This window comes from Arvicola amphibius, chromosome 10 (assembly GCF_903992535.2).
Source record: "Arvicola amphibius chromosome 10, mArvAmp1.2, whole genome shotgun sequence".
Lineage (NCBI taxonomy): Eukaryota > Metazoa > Chordata > Mammalia > Rodentia > Cricetidae > Arvicola > Arvicola amphibius.
In genome coordinates, this window is record NC_052056.1 from 6048893 (window position 1) to 6065674 (window position 16782).

Genomic DNA, 16782 nt, shown 5'->3' on the forward strand with positions numbered 1-16782 from the left:
TTGGCTGGCCAGAGTCCCCAGGGGGAAGCATAGAGTGATGGAGGCCTGTACTCGCTTGGTCTTCTCTTATCCCACCCCCTTAGAGTATGTCTTTCCCTCTCATTTAACCCAATCTACCAATCTAGATAATCCCCCACAGACATGCCCAGAGGCTTACCTGCTATGTGAGTCTAGAACCTGTCAAGTTGACCATATTAACTACTACTTAAGAATATATATATATATAATATTTCTCCTGTTCCCCCCAATATTATTACAGACTACAATCCATGTTGTAACTATGCTTTCCAGTATTGAGGATAAAATATACTTAATAATGAAATTCTGGATTTAGCCACCACTATATTTTCCTGGGCAACAGATAAACCAAATGGAAATTTACCAACAGTATGTGTATGTGGTGGGGAGGTCCCATATGATCTGTGCTCTGAAAGAGAAAAAAAAATTCCCCATATGTGACTCAGACCTGCAAGGCACACACCTAGCGAGGTCTTAATGTTTGCATTTCAAAGAGGTATTTCTAGATGCTGGAAGAATTCTCCGTGCAGGTGTCAGCGTCTGCACTTCTGAGAGACAGTTTTAGAAGGTGGAAGAATTATTCCTCCAAGGGAAAGAGAGGATCTGTAGTTGTGTGCTTCCTCAATTGTGCAAAGAGAGCCCAGCAGCCAGCCTCTCTGGCTATTGTGGCTGGACTGTGCAATCAGTCCCCCTGGCTGTGGTTTGTTTTCCTCAGGAGGTACTTTAAGGAGCTGGGACGACCCCAGGACTCAGCTTTCGGGTGTTAGATAAAAAAGCAAAAGCAAAACTGATGTTTGTGCAGGTTTCGTAGGCTATGAAGGTCGATGAGATAATGTGTACCAAGAAAATGCAGATTTTACTGGTCAAGGCTGGGGCCTAGTCGGGAAGAAGGCTCAGAGGCCTTGACTAGAGACTGATTAAAAAGAAAAGTCTGTTGCCTGGGTAGAAACCCTGGCTAGACAGAGCCCCAGGTTGGCATCTCTGGGTCAAGGCTATCTAGGATGGTGGTGTCAGAATTTTATTTAGCCTTCTGGTCTGAGGGAGGAGGCCACTCATGACAGATCTGCCCTTAGACTATGAATGTCTCTCTCTGACACTGTTTAGTACCTCTGGTAGTTAAATGAAAAATGTAGGAAGCAGATACTTTCTGTGTGTTGTATCTTCTACAAACACTGGTTGGCTTTGTGGTTTGTGGCCACCAAAACTCACGTTAAAACTTAGTCCCCAATATATTGATATATGGGGGGCATTTAAGAGGTGTTGCCCCCCACCAAAGGAATGCATGGCCTTTGGTGGAAGGAGTTCCATTCATTGTGCTGGATTAACACCAGGGCACGCATAGTTATAATGAGGTTGTGTCTGGTGTGTGGTTTCCACCACGCAGCCAGCTTGGCCTTCCCCTTCCTGCCACAAATTAAAGCCATGTGAGGCTCCACCAGGAACCTAGCAGATGTGGGTGCCCATTCTCACAGGCTTCCCAGCCTCTAGAAACATGACCTCAAATAAACCTATAAGAATTGCCCAGTCAGGTCATCTCATATGGCAAGAGAAATGGACTTCTTTGAACCTTGTCTTGATGCTCTGAGGCTTGAAGCCTCACTCACAATGTTGTGCCCTGGCCGTGACAGAGGAAAGATGTGGGGTACAGAGACACGATGCTAAGGACCAGCATGTCCCTCCTTTGCTCTGGACTTCCCTCCTTCAGCAATTGTGTCCTGATTCTCATAGCTCTGCTCCGGCTGTGTCCACTTCCTGTTGACCTCTGTTAAAACTGCTCATATCCCAGTGCACAGCTGACCGTCTCCCCCATGCGTGAGCTCCTGCTGCTCAGGGGAGCTCACTCTCCTTTCACCCCTGGGGCCCAGATGGGAGCCCAAGCAGAGAAATATCACATGGTTGAATTAATAAAGAAAACATCTAGATTACAATTTTTTCATCTGTAGGTGAGCTCCAAGGTGCCCTTCAGCTCTTGCATGATGATACCAGGTACTCCATGGTACAAAATATTCATTCCCCCCACCCCAAGACAGGGTTTCTTTGTGTAGCTTTGCAGCCTGTCCTGGAACTCACTCTGCAGACCAGGCTGGCTTTGAACCCACAGAGAGCCACCTGCCTCAGCCTTCTGAGTGCTGGGATTAAAGGTGTGTGCCACCATGCTCGGCCACTGATCAGCTTTTAAGAAAGCCTTGTTATTGACCGTAAGGTACAATGGGTCTTGAATGGCTTTGAATCTCAGCTCCTTCCACCTCAGCCTCCTGAGGGTTGGGATTATGGTGTGCACTCCCAAGACCCCTTTAAAATATGTAACATTTAACCAACATCTCTCCACCCCCCAACACACATTATGGTGCAAAGGATGAAGCAGCCGCTGTCTAGTTCTCAGAGCTTCCGTCTTGTCAAAGTGAAGCTGCTTAAAAACAAGGGCTGAAAATAAGTAAAAAAGTGTGATGTTTAGAAGAAACGCCATAGTTCTAAAAATTATTTTTCTAGCTTGGAATCCAATTTCTTTTTTATTTAATTATTTTTATTTAATGTGCATTGATGTTTTGCCTTCATGTATGTCTGGATGAGGGTGTTGGGTCCCCTGGAACTGGAATCACAGACAGTTGTGAGCCACCATGTTGGAGCTGGGAATTCAACCCGGGTCCTCTGTGCCCATGAATCAGTAAGTAAGTAAGTGCTCGCCCGTGAGTTCAGCAAACCCGTGATAGATTTAAACCTTGGCTTCTGAATAACGCATTTGACTTATTCATAAATTGAATTTGCTACATTCAAGCTAACATTTCATATGAGAAAGACGGTTGAAGGATTTGTAAATCTCTGCTCTCTACTTGCATTGCCCCTGTCTAGGCCCGCTGCTTCATGTTTGGCTCTAGTCTCGAGACAGAAATTGATTTACATGACATTTACATTGCGTAGCAACTGAAAAAGAGATCTTCAGCACGGAGTATCACCCCAATGGGCTCATGTAAACCACTGAGATAGAAATGTCACCCGTGCCAACTGGCCAGCCAGGCCATCAGTGCGAGGATGCCATCACAGAGAGGAGCTAGCTTTCTTCTGAGCAAGGACAAGTCGGACTTGCTAAGTGGCAGGAGCGCCCTTCATAACCAGATGCACCCCCACTGTTTGTCAGGGCGACCCTGAGAACCCTGTTGCCGCTGTGTTCTCATGAATGGTGGCCTTGGGTTCTTCCAGATGCAAGATCTGACTTTTGTACTTCTCTTGCCAGTCCTCCACGATGTACTGGTGGTAGGGGTCCTGGGAATGCTCCCGCCGCTTCGACTTCACCGTGCTCACCAGGATGGCCACCACGATGAAGGAGAACATGCCAATCATCACCATGAGGTACAGGATGACGTAGTAGAAGTTCTCAGCATCAACTCTGGCCTGAAGCGCCTGTTCTCCGGCCGTTGTGTTCTTCCTCCAGTTGTCCATATAAGTAATGAAAACCTCTCTGAAGACATCCTCCAGTGTTTGTGTAAAATTGGCTAGTGTGGTCATGTTTCTCCCTTGCTATAATTAAATGATAATACAGATTAGTAAGGCTAAGGCCCCGTGCAAGTGGAAAGAATGTAATTGCTTTTCCTTTTCTTTCTTCTCTTTTTCTTTTCCTTTTTCCTTTTCTTCCTTCCTTCCTTTTTTTGAGGTCTATTTACTATGTATTCTGCCTGCAATTGCTGGGAATTGAACTCAGGATCTCTGGAAGAGCAGCCAGTGCTCTTAACTTCTGAGCCATCTCTCTAGCCCTGAGAAGGCAATTTCTTAACCTGGTTAGTGATGGATTGAATTCAAAATGGGGTAGTCTTTAAACACACCCATTTTTATTCATTGTTTGGCTGTACTGTTACAATAAAATGTGATAAAAGACATAAAGCTACATAAAGACATTTATACATAATCATATATGCACACATTAAAAAGGGGAAAGACTAAAAGGAAGTAGATCAAAATGTATACATATATACATATGTGTAGCCATATATTTTTGCGCTTTTTTTGGTGTTTTTCTTGAATGTTGAATTCTCATCAATCATCTTGCATTTCTTTTTGCTGAAAAAAAAAACAGTGACTTCTCAGCCACTAACAGAATGCATTCGTGTGTGTGTGTTTGTGTGTGTGTGTGTGTGTGTGTGTGTGTGTGTGTCATGCATCCAGCACGTTTGCTGTTGAACTTGAACGAAGCAGTGGGCACTCTGCTTTTACAAATTGTGGGGATTTAGACACAACATTGAGGCAAAAGTTTAAAAAGATAGATTGTTTTAAAAAATATATCCTATTTCCTAGGTTTATCAGGCATGTCCAACCTGTGGCCCATGGGTTGCAAGCAGCACAGGACAGCTGTGCATACAGCCTCAAAGCATAAAGCTACTTAAAACATTATGACATTATGAAGTGTGTGTGTGTGTGTGTGTGTGTATGTTGCAATTTATGGGATTTTTTTTTCTTTGTAACTACTTGACTTCATAGTTCTGGTGTGTGAACTTAGTTGGTGCCATTTGTCCGAGTGTCAAAAGGTTGGTTGTGACCACTAGACAGATTTTACACACACACACACACACACACACACACACACACACACACACACACACAGTGGAAAAGAGTGTTTTAGATGCTGATGCCAAAACATAAACGGAGCATTCCTCGGCCCTCTGATCCATCTTTCCTCTTCATCCCCACTGCCTCTGCCGTGTGCTCCTCTGCGAAGCATCTCTTCAGGCTGTGTCTGCCCTTCTCTCTGCACAAGGATGCTCTCTTTACCAGAAGGGAAGTAGGGCGATGCCATCACCTTACATCACAGGATGTGGACCTTCCTGACGGCCTAAAAATAACTTCCTAATTCCTTAACAAGATTACCTGACCTGGCCTGAGTTCCCGCCTGACCCAACTCTGCTCTTACAACTGAAGACTCCGTGCAGCCAGCGATCGATCACACTTGCTTTCTTTCTTCCGAGCCAGCTCTTGCCTGAGGACATTCCAGCCCAGCCTCACTTCCTAGGATCTTACGCCTGCCCCCCTGCCTGCACTCTCTCTGTTCTTTAAGCCCCAGTGTGAGCTGCCTTGGACGTGTATCTGTACTGTCTCTCCGTCACGAACAGGCTGTGCCAGGCACCCTTATCTGGAGACGACCGCCCGCGGAATTCCAGGCATTCTCCCATGCAACTCGTTCTCCCAAATTGCCCTAGCTGAGAATCCTGTTCCCAATACCCGTTTTTCACCTGACTTTAAAAAAAAACAAGAGGATATATTTATTTTGTGTGTGTGGGGGGTGTTTTGCCTACATGTATGAATATGCACCGTGTTCATGCTTGGTGCCTGAGAAGGCCAGAAGGTGCTGGGTTCCTTGGAACCAGAGTTGCAGACACCCGTGAGCCACCATGTGCATGCTGGGAACTGAATTCCGGTTTTCTCCAAGAACAAGTCCTCCTAACTGCTAAGCCGTAGCTCTGGTCCCTCCCTCACTTGACATTTTAACCTCTGTTCTTCAAGGGTCTTTAAGATCTCTCTCTCCTTCTCCCCAGCACTCAAAGCCTAGTAGGTTAAAAAGAAAGAAGTGAGCAAACAGCTGAGATTGCTCCCAGGTGTTCTTAGAAATGCAGAGCTTCGCTGCTACCGCCTTAAACGGTGTTTGTTGCGGCAGAGCAGAGCCAGACTCATTTTTCTCCATAACGTTTATGTCTGCATGTAGGGAGAGCTGAGTTCAGTTTCAGGGGACTCCTAGGCTCCCCACGGTCTAAGAATCTCTTCCGCAGGTATCCTGAGGTGAGAGATTTTGGCAGGGCATTCCACTGGCGCCACTCGGGCCTGCTTCCTGGTGTGGGCACAGTTGCCAGCCCCTGAGAGCTGAGGGCCTGCAACACCCTCTATTTGCTTGGCTCTTTGCTCTAAGCAGGTCACGGGTGCTTTTGTTCAGGCTTAATCACAGGCTTGGAAGGGCCTATGAGGATTAAATAAATGCCTGGGTGCTGACCTCTGTCCAGGCTGAGCAGACTCTGGGAGGAGGGTTCACGTTTTCAATACCCCGGCATGAGATGCGGCTTGTCCGGAAAGTCTGGTGTTTCCCGACCATGGAAAGATTCAAAGCACTGTGCGAAAGCAATCTCACTGATAGGGTTTGTTAAAACACATTCAAAGGCTAAGCAGAATGCGCTACGGACGTGGAAAAGGGAACATTGGGGGAAGAAGGGCACAGCACAAGAGGGCTCAGTGAGAAGGGGAGAGGAGCTGTATGAGAGACCTAACCAAAGCTAAATATGGATCTTCAATAGGAAAGCAGGAGCTGGGAAGGCTCAGCGGGTAAAGCGCTGACTGGCAAGCCTGAGGACCGGCGTCTGAACCCCCTCAATGTATGTAAAGCTGCACATGGTAGCGCTTGCGTGCATGTGTAGAATTCATGTAAAGCTGCACACGGTAGTGCTTGTGTGCATACGTAGTCCCTGCACTCCTGGGGTGAGATGGGAGGGGGATACCAGAGGATCTTGGGAAGCTAACAGGCCGCTTGGCCTGGAAAACGCAGCAGCAAACAGGAGACTGGGTTCCAAATGAAGTAGGTGAAGGTGAACTGCACACTGAGGCTGCCCTCCAATTGCACGTGTGCTCTGTGGTACGTCTGGTCTGCAATCACACACGCACACATGCACACACGCACACACATGCACACACAAACGAACTCACATACAAATTACAAACAAACAATTAAAAAATCTGCAGATTATAAAGGACAATAGCAAGCTAACATTTAAAAATGATAAAGGAGTTAATTTAATTTTTTTCCTAGAATAACCACTGACTTGATAGACAGCCACCATATTTGACACACATACGGTCCCCTTGTAAGTCTCAAGGGAGGCATTTTACCTTACTAATACCCAGAGAACAGTTGTTTGCAGTCATTTGAACTGTATGAGATTGCCTTAGGTCTATGCAGGTCTAACTGGTCAGCGTCACATAGTTCCATCGAGTGGGAAGTGTATCCCCACTAAACGGTTTTTACTGAGTCTCAGAACAGGCTGGGCACCCAGAGAACAGAGACCCGCTTGCTCTTTGGTGGGGTTACGTCCACAGCCTAGCACTTAGGTCTGTCTAAGATCAGGGCTCTCAAATGGCTGTTGTGCCTCGGCTAGAACTGACCAAGACCAGTGTCCAGTACTCAGACTGTCCCAGCGGAGGCCACACAACGCAGTAACCGTGTCTTCGCCTCCTGTGGCTGGCTGGCTCAGCTGCATAAAGGACAAAAGATTGAGAGCAGGGCCTGAGCTTGCATGCTTCCACTGGCTGTGCCGTCTCTGGATCACTGAATGATCCCCTAGTTCCGGGTCCTCCTACCACAGCTCCATGAGGTGACCGCCAAGGACAATCCAGACATGACAAGGAAAGTCACACATTTGACCCTAATGACCAAAGCTTTCTTTGCTTGAAATATGGTAGATGACTACCCTTATACGCGCCAACAACAGACAGCCAAGTCGTGTGTTTTTATGGAAAAAGATATAGTTACCTACATTTGGTATGAATCCTTCATTTAAAAAAGCACCTTCAACATTTTCATCTGAAGGCAATTCTGAAGAGATGAACAAGGAAAGGTTAGGAAGGGAGGGAGGTGGGCTAGAGGGAAGGAAGGCAAGCATGCACAGAATGTGTGTGTGTGTGTGTGTGTGTGTGTGTGTGTGTGTGTGTGTGTGTGTGTGCATTCAGTTTTCTGAAATAAGGAAAAGGAAAAAAGTTGCATAATTCTTTTTTACAAGCTGTATAATGAAGCTTACCTACACAGTGCGTGAGCAATGCAGGAGGCCTTCCGAAAGCCAGGCTCTGCCTGTCTCGTTGGCGTGAGCTCTTCAGGGCTACACAAATCTCAGCAGGCTGGGCACATTCAGCTTGAGGCCCAGTAAACCCTCGCTGACTGGAGTCTGCAGCCCTGGGCTTTTACAAATCCAATGTTTAATCTTAAGTGGAAAGTTAAATACTGGCTGGCAGCTGGGAATTAACCTCGATGCCTTGAGAGGGGTGGGGCATGGACTTGCCGGTATGGAGCCTGGCTGCGGGTGAAGTGGCTCAAGTTCCCTCTTTGCGATGGCTGTGTAAGCTTCTCCTGGGGAGATGTGGGCACCTGCTCACCCCAGAGAAGGCAACAATGACAGACAAGAGTAACGATTCCCTCAAAATCCATCCTGCTGAACCAATGTGTCTATAGAGCTACTTACAGGAGCATGGTTGAGAGGATGCTTACAGGAAGGTTGGTACCACCCCGCTGCCCCGGAAGCTGTACACTCTATACACATAGTACTTCCTGAGATCTGAGTTGAGTGCACAGGACAGAGTGCAGGGACTAGAATCTCAGGTGAGGTCTAGTGACCTCCCCCCGACTCCTAGAAAGGAAAGTCTGTGGGTGACGATGGCTCTTGTTGAGGGTCTCTCAGAGGTAATCACATATATCCTGACTAAGCTGGTAGCAACGGTTGTGCTTGGAGCATTCCACAGCAGGGACCCATGGTGATCTCCTGCATCCGTGAACAATGAAGACCGTCCCTCACAGACATACACACGGGCCAACTAGGTCTAGGTGATTCCTTAAGCGAGAGTCTTTCCCCAGATAATTCTGGGTTGTGCCAAGCTGACAATCCAAGTGGACCAGGCCAGGGGAGGGTGGTGGTGGTCCCCAAGCCCGAGAGCTAGCATATGTGAGTGTCACCACGTGCCAGGGGCTTCTCCAAGGGTTTATTATAGTGACTTCATATCATCATGGTCATAACCCAGTACCCAAGCTACTGTGAGTGACAGCTAAGGAATCCAGGCACAGAGAGATGGAGAGAGCTAGATAAGCCACATGTGTGCCTAGATTTGAATCTAATTTGAAAAGGGTCGACTAACATCACTTATGGGCTATATAGCCATTTGTGATCATGTGACATAAGCCGTTTGTTTGTGACACAAGAGTGGCTAGGTAAAATAAAATAAAATTAAGGCTAACTTTGCTTTCCAGATAGGTTTTCCAACTAGATGGTTCTCCAAAGGACATGGTTTGAAGCCTACGGAGTGTTAGAGGATGGTAATGTTCCATGTGTACTAACTAGATGTAAGGTGTATCTGTAATTCTGTACCTCATTCCCAGGATAGCCCTAATTCCCTTTACTACAAAGACAAGGCAAACCCAACCACAAAAGGGATAACCAGTCTGATGGTAGACCAGCTAACTTATGGGCATCTCCAGAGTAATGGAATTTGGATGTTCCAACGAGGGATCACTGAGTGGTTGTGCCCCCTGTTGGTGGAAAGAGTAACAGACATTGTTCTTCCTCCTAACTCAACCTCAAAGGTCTAAGTTTTATTGTTACCATGAGAGGACCCAGTACAGTACAAGTATGGTAATCACAGTCAGTTCTGGAAAGAGGTCTGTCATGGAGGCTGACAACTTAGGTGAGTAAATTACTCTGCACCTGGACGACATTTGTCTTCCTAGGCTGTAAGAAGGGGATGGGGAGGGTCCCTAGTTGGGTTGTCATTAAGTGAGACACTGGAGATACCGCGCCTACCACACAGCGTGGCACACAGTAAGACAGCAAGTTCTGTAGACACGTTAACCTTTATCATTATGAGAAGGACACAGAGGTGTGCCAGTGGAAACTCACCATCCTGAAAAGAACGATCTAGAACCAGGTCTCTTCAGTAGTTTATCTTAGGATCCCCTTTACCCACACCCCACTACACAATTTATAAAACAAATTTAGACTGTGGCGTGGCCTGAAGTACTAAGGAATGGACCCAGAAGCGGAGTGTAGACATGCCCTGGTATCAGAAGCCGGAGAAAAAAGGAGAGGCCAGAATTATGTGATGTATCCAGGCAGGCCGCGGCCTTCATCACTGCAACAGGCCCTCCACAGACTCACTCACCAGCCAGAGGCAAGACACACGAATACAGCATTCTCTTCCAAGCCAAACCTAGTCTATGGATTCCCCAGCCTCTCCCTATGTGTGGTGCATGCTCTTGAAACCCAGTCCATTGCATTTGGATTTAAAACAAAACTTTCTCAACAGAGAACTATGGAGGGGCCTTAATTCTAACCAAGTCTGCCTGTTGTGTTACCAGGGCTGTTCTCAGGGCTCCTCCATGGATATCAAAGAACAAACAAGTTCTTTATCTCACTGGATATTATGGCCAAAGTCAGGCAACAGGGGATACAGAAAGGCATACTGGGGATACTTCAAATCAGCCAGTGCCTCCTTAATTCATACCAACCCTGGTAAGGGATGTCCTACATTGGTCTTATCTCTAAAAATTATATATTGATATACTGTTATGTAGATTTATGCAATTTCAAATAGCATTATGATTTTCATATCACATGAAACTTTAAATCAGGCAAATTACCTAATACTTGGCATGATGAGAACGTTTGAAGTTTACCCTCTTAGCAAAATCAAAATGCACAGTACCCAACTATTATCTATATTCATTATACTGTTCCACAGATCCCAAAGACATATTCAAAATATTGATTCTGGAACAAGCATTACTTTTGTTGTTATTTGCACCGCCACTTTAAAGGGATATTTTACTCACACAAAAACAGTGACAACGTTTTAAAAACTGTTGTTTATTTTTTTTAAAAGACAGGGTCTCAGATTGACCTGGAACTCAAAAACAGACACACACGTACACACACAGACGTGCCCACATGCACACACATGTGCACACACAGCACACACATGCATGCACACATACACACCTTTGTTCCTTCTGACTGCTTTAAAGTCATTCTCCCTGTCATTCACTTTCAGCTTGTTACTATTGTATACCGAAATGGACATATTTTACATTAATTCTACTTGAAGTTTAAAAATATCTCTTTAAAGTAATTCTGGAAACCTCTTAATCACATTTTTCCAACATTGGTTATACTCAGACTAGTTTTTTTCCTACCCCTCACAAACCTTTTGATTCCTCTCACAAATACCGCTGACCATGCCTCCCATCATGTGTGTCCTGAGCACAGAGTGTAAACATGCCCTTTGGGCGACACTGAACACAGCAGGACCTCAGCAGGACCTTGGTAACGCAGGCCAGCGCGTCTGAAGACTGACTGGGTTTTGGAGCTATGAACCAGTCTGATAGCCAGTTATAAAAAACAGCTGTCAACAGAGAAGGCGCCTTCCCTCAGGTGCGGCTGTTCTGCTATACTTTCTCCTTTTGGCCCTTTTGGCCCTAAACCTCCTTCTATTCAGGAACCCCCTTGGGCTTGCCTTCCTTTTTTTATCAGCCACGAGTTTGCTCTTGGATACCTGTGAAGGTTTTCTCTGCATTTGCCCTTGCTTCTGTGTTTCTCAGAGGAAACCAGCTTGATCTGTTAGAACATGCTATTCTCTGGCTTAAAACCCACTATTGGTTTCTATCAGTTCAGAACCAAACGTAAAGTCCTTCATGCATCCTGCCAAGCCACAAAGTAATCCCGCTTCCCTGAACCTCTTTCTGCTATGGCGTCTGTACTTGTTTCTCATTGCTAGCCCAACAAATTATCACAAAATCAGTTACCTACACAAACTTCTTATCCTAATGTTCTGGGGGTCAAAAATCCATGGAGTCTCAATGGAGTAAAACCAAGATGTCACCAAGGCTTCCACGATCCATTTCCTTATCTTTCCCAGCTTCTGGGGTCACTGACATTTCTTGGTCTCTTCCTGGTGTCGATTCACCTTCCCTCCAGCTTGTATTCACATCTTCCCTCGACTCTGATCCTCCTATCTCACTCATATCTGAGGGGGGATTCCCCCTCTGTATGCTAGGAACATGTTTTATTGCCGTTGGTTAATAAAGAAATTGCTTTGACCTATAGCAGGGAAGAATATAGCCAGACAGGAAGAGAGAGAGAGAGAGAGAGAGAGAGAGAGAGAGAGAGAGAGAGAGAGAGAGAGAGAGAGAGAGAGAGAGACAGAGAGAGACAGAGAAGGCAGAGTCAGAGAGATGCCATGTAACTGCCAAAGGAAAAAGACAGCAGAACAGAACCTTACCCAGTAAGCCACAGCCTCATGGCAATACACAGATGAATAGAAATGGGTTAATTTAAGATGTAAGAGTTACTTAATAAGCAGTCTGAGCTAACTGGCCAAGCAGTGTTGTAATTAATATAGTTTCTGTGTGATTTTTTTTTTTTGGTCTGGGTGGCTGGAAAACTAAATGTAGCCTCGGCCTACACATAACGTCTTACGGATATATTCAGTTCACATGGATGATGCAGAACAATCATCCCACCTCAAGACTCCTAATTGTCACACCTATAAGGTCAGTTTCCCAGGTAAGCCATCATGGTCACAGGTTTGAGATTAGGGTGCAGGTGTCTTTGAGAGGCTTCTACGCAATGTCAGTCAGCATCTTTGCATCGACTGCTACTTGCACTGCTGTCCTTCAGGCCTTTGCTTGCCCACCCATTTGTATTGTTGACTCCCACTCGGTCACTGGACGTATTTCCCTGACAGTACTATTTTTATTATTTATTTATCTATTGTATTCATGTGTGTGAATAAAGAAGGAGACCACTTTAGGGAGAGGGAACTGATTATTTGAAGAAGGAAGAGTGCTTGGGGTAGCAGGAATGTGACAATTAACACAATTCAATATGATATATGTTGTGGAATATTAGTTTAAGATGTGCTACATTCATTTATGCTATGGAATGTTTGTTTAATGATGCAAAAACATGCTGCATTCTTTTACATTGTGTTTGTTTAATTCTGTAAAGCTGTGCTACTTTGCCTGCCTAAAACACCTGGTTGGTTTAATAAAGAACTAGACAGCCAATAATTAAGCAGGAGAGAGAAACAGGTGGGGCTGGCATGCAGCAAGAATAAATAGGAGAAATCCAGGCTAGGGAGGAAGAATGGGAGAGGTGAGGAAAAGAGGAGAGGAGGACGCCAGTAGCCAGCCACCCAGCCACACAGTCAGCCACAGAGCAAGGAGGAAAGAAAGACGTATACAATAAAGAAAGGTAAAAGCTCAGAGGTAAAACACAGCTAAAGGGAAACAGGATGATTTAAGTTAGAAAAACAGGATAGAAACAAGCCAAGCTAAGACCAGGCATTCATAAGTAAAAGGAAGCCTCTGCCTATTTATTTGGGATCTGGGTAGTGGTCCCCAAAGACAAAAAAAAATCAATTACAAATATATGTATATGTGTGTTGGGGGGAGGGTACCCAGAATCTTGCAAATGCCTTACCACTGAGCTGCCTAACAAAGCCCATCATTTCGTATGGCAACTAAAAAATTTAGTTAAAAATCCCAGCAATTAAAATACCTTTTGAAAATTTAAAGTATTCAGGAATAATGAGGAGAGAATTACTACGATTCCATATGAGGCTGAAATATATTATTTGTTTTTAAGTAAACATATTTATTGGTTTTCATCCTGCACTCACTGAATGATTGACCGTTTGGGGACAGATGCCATTCTCAACGTCGGTCCTCATTCTCAATTCTTTGGGCAGAAGTTCTAGTGGTTTGAAGCTGCTGTCTCCGACGCAGACAGAGGCCCAGGGTGGGCTGGGTCCAGGACAGGAACAATTTCCCGGCTCTCCCTGGGATCTGTCGTGTTACCCTAAATCCCACCCACCCCACCCCCTGCTCCCTTGAAGCACCCAGGTCTACCGCTGCCAGAGCTCCACTGCTGACCAGTGCTGCCTTGAGAAACCCTCTGAAAGAATCCCATGACCTTGACACTTTAGAGCAAGCTCATTGTTCCTGATTTCTATTGAAGGGAACTCCTCTCCAAGCCTGGAAATGGAGACATCAGCAGACATGTAAGTGTGTTAATGAATGTGTGAATTGTTAACTTCCATGGAGTAGTAGCCAGTGCACTACTACCTGTGTGTTACTTGTATGTCCAATGGTCATGTTGTGATCTTTAAGTATGCAGCTTAGACAGAAACAATGACATATGTCTGTAATCCCAGAATTAAGAGGCAGAGTCAGAGAGAGTTCAAAGTCAATCTGAGTTATATAGTGTATCCCTTTCTCAAAAAAATCTAAACATCACATGTGTACACACACACATTTGGAAATCTCACCCCCTTGTTTATATCTGCACACATGCATGAATATTTTTTAAATGAAGGAAATGTTTTTTAAATGTTAAAAGACATTAAAACATCGGGCATGGTGGTGCACACCTTTAATCCCTGCAAAGAGGCAGAGTCAGGAGGGTCTCTGTTCGAGGCCAGCCTGGTCTACAGAGAGAATTAAGTTTCTGGACAGCCAGGGCTACACAGAGAAAGCCTGTCTTGAAAAACAAAGAAAAAGACATTAAAACTCCCCCAGGCACCTGGATTCTGGAATGGCTTTAAGACTTTGCCTCCTGTGAGGAGGAGACATCAGGTGACCCGCTGATCATCCCCCAGAAAGCAAGCCACCCACAGGAGCCCACTGCCCACATCCAGAAAGTCTCCTGCTATCATATCCAAGTTTATTGTCTCTCCAGCCTGGCTAATCAGCTGTTTGGAGCAGGTTACCCTGTGCGAGGTCTGGAGAAGGGAACTCCAAGCTTAGGGGCTGTGGTATTCTAAATGGCCACACTGTGTCCCCACAGGACTGCCAATGTGCTGTGAGAACAATAGGAGCCAGGTTTCTGTCTCTATAGAGAACAGAAGCAGCCTCCTTACCCCCCTGGGTGGACTGGGCTCGCTTAGTACTGTCGGATCTAATCGCTAACAGCCCACGGCAAGACCATCCAGCCCAGCCCTGTGACTGTAGAGGAAGCCACCAAGATGCCGAGAAGGGGCCTGTCCATCATTCTCAATCTTCTACTATTTTGCTCCCTTTCCTCTCTGCCCAAAGGCAGGCAGAACCGTACACTCTCTAGAGTCTTCTCAAAGGGCGGATGGACCTCTGTGCCTTTCAAAGCCTCAGAATAAAGTCTCGGCCAGGAAACTCGACCTTGTGCTTTGTAAGCCCTTAGGGGAGCCAGGCCGCAGTCACACGAGATTCCACCACGCTACATTACCTGCTCTTGCGAAACAGTAACAGCCCAAGGTTCAAATTCAATCAGAATTTACAGCCCTCTGTCTGCACGTCAGAGGTTCTTGCCACTCTTCAGCTTCTCCAAATCACTGATTATCTATAGAGTGCCAGGAACTTCAGAAGGCTCTGGTCGGTGTCCTCTCTGCACTTAGGGTTAGAGAACCCCACCTGATGGATGAGAGTCAGAATCTCCAACTCTTAGGGGTAATCTGGTCTGGGTCATTCCTTCAGACAACTCCCCAGAGCACACCATCCGTGACATGCCACTTTTGTGATTCCCATGGCCATGCTTTCATTTCTGAATTTCAGTGTGGGACCTGATTCCCTCTGGGTTTGCACCTGAAATTTGAGGATTTGCCACCAGGGGGTGCCTGAGAGTGATTTAAGTCACAGACGTTCATGACCCTTCTTGCTGCTTGTGCTCTCTGCGTCCAAGTTCTGAGTTAAATTCTAGCATTTCTGGCACAGAGAGCTCTTTACCAAAATAATGGAAGTCCCTGCTTCACTAAGGACCCCCAGTGCCACCTGAAATCTCTCTGAGAGGGACATACTTTACCCTGAGAAATAAAGACAAGATTCAGGTACGGCACAGAATCTTCTCGAGCTGGTTTGGACATTGATGACGGTCTCAGCCTTGTTGAATCCCGAGACACAGAACATGTCTCAAAGCCACACTCATTCTGCCTGATCTAAAAGCCGTTCGGTTCCCCGAGCAGATGAAGTCCAGGCATGCAGCAGCTTATCTAATGTCGGTTTGTTTGACGATCTTTGAACGGCTGCAGCGCTTTTCTCTGAGCGTCCGTGCACAATTCCTCACAGCTTACCGACTTCCCGGGTTCCTTCTGTGTGGAGAGAGATTGTCTACGCTTCCTTCTCCAGGACCATGACACAAGAGGAGAAAACAATGGTTTGTGGGTTCCTGGGGGAGGGGGCGATGTCTCGTGATGATTTTTCCTGATTTGGAAGCTTGCTAGATAGGAACTTTTGACCATAGTCTTTGTTTTTTGGATTTCAGAGGTGTGACCAATATATGCTGTTTGCCTGGGAACTTTTGCATACGGGGTCCTGATGAGCCCCTTGGTCCCAGCTTTAAGTCTGAGCAAAATACCGGTGTCGACTGAAGGTTAAGAGGTCAAGATTCAACACCGCAGCAGGCTTCATGTTGAGATGGTCTCAGCCTCAGCCTTGCCACTCACTCTTCAGCAAGCTATAGTAAAACTACCCCATCTGCATCTAAAACCCATCCAAGGGGCTCTGAACACGGCCACATCTCACTATAGCATCCTGACACCAGCGCATCGTGTCTCATGGTTTCCAAGGTGGACAGAGCATCTAATCTGAAGAGATGTGTCTTCATGGCGATTAAACAAATTCCCTTCTTCCTGCCCTGCCAGGCCACCAATATCATTATGCAAGAGCTTGCAGGACCTGGCCTTGAAGGCCAAGAAAGCTCCATAGAGGGAGTAGGAAAGAGGCCACTATGAGATGTCACAATGTCACCCGGTCTTGGCTCAGATAGGGAGATCAGTGTCCAGCAGTTTTTGGAAGCTGCCTCCATCTCCAAACTTTCTTGCCACTCTTCTGGGAATCAAATCTGCCCCTAAGTTGTTTTCCTCGGGGTTTCTATTTCTGTTTACGAGAAGCCTTCATTCAGAAATAGTCTCATGTTTGCCCCAGACCCTCAGACTTGAAGAAGATGAAGTTGTGGTGGCTGGGGTGGGAAGAAAGAATTTGTCTGAGGGACTGCACTCCTTTCCCAAATA

At 46.0% G+C, this 16782-nt stretch overlaps 1 protein-coding gene and 1 long non-coding RNA gene across 2 annotated transcripts; one reads left to right on the forward strand and one right to left on the reverse strand.

Annotated features, from left to right (window-relative positions):
- Positions 1-3088: 3088 nt before the first annotated feature.
- On the reverse strand, positions 3089-3531 carry Kcne2 (potassium voltage-gated channel subfamily E regulatory subunit 2). Its single transcript, XM_038345773.1, has one exon. It carries the CDS (start codon positions 3520-3522, stop codon positions 3151-3153), a length of 372 nt encoding a protein of 123 aa, XP_038201701.1. The 5' UTR covers positions 3523-3531; the 3' UTR covers positions 3089-3150.
- A 10166-nt stretch (positions 3532-13697) lies between these two features.
- Positions 13698-16216, forward strand: LOC119825115. Its single transcript, XR_005287168.1, has 3 exons — positions 13698-13803; positions 15839-15926; positions 16035-16216. It is a non-coding gene; the product is annotated as an uncharacterized LOC119825115 (long non-coding RNA).
- Positions 16217-16782: the final 566 nt, after the last annotated feature.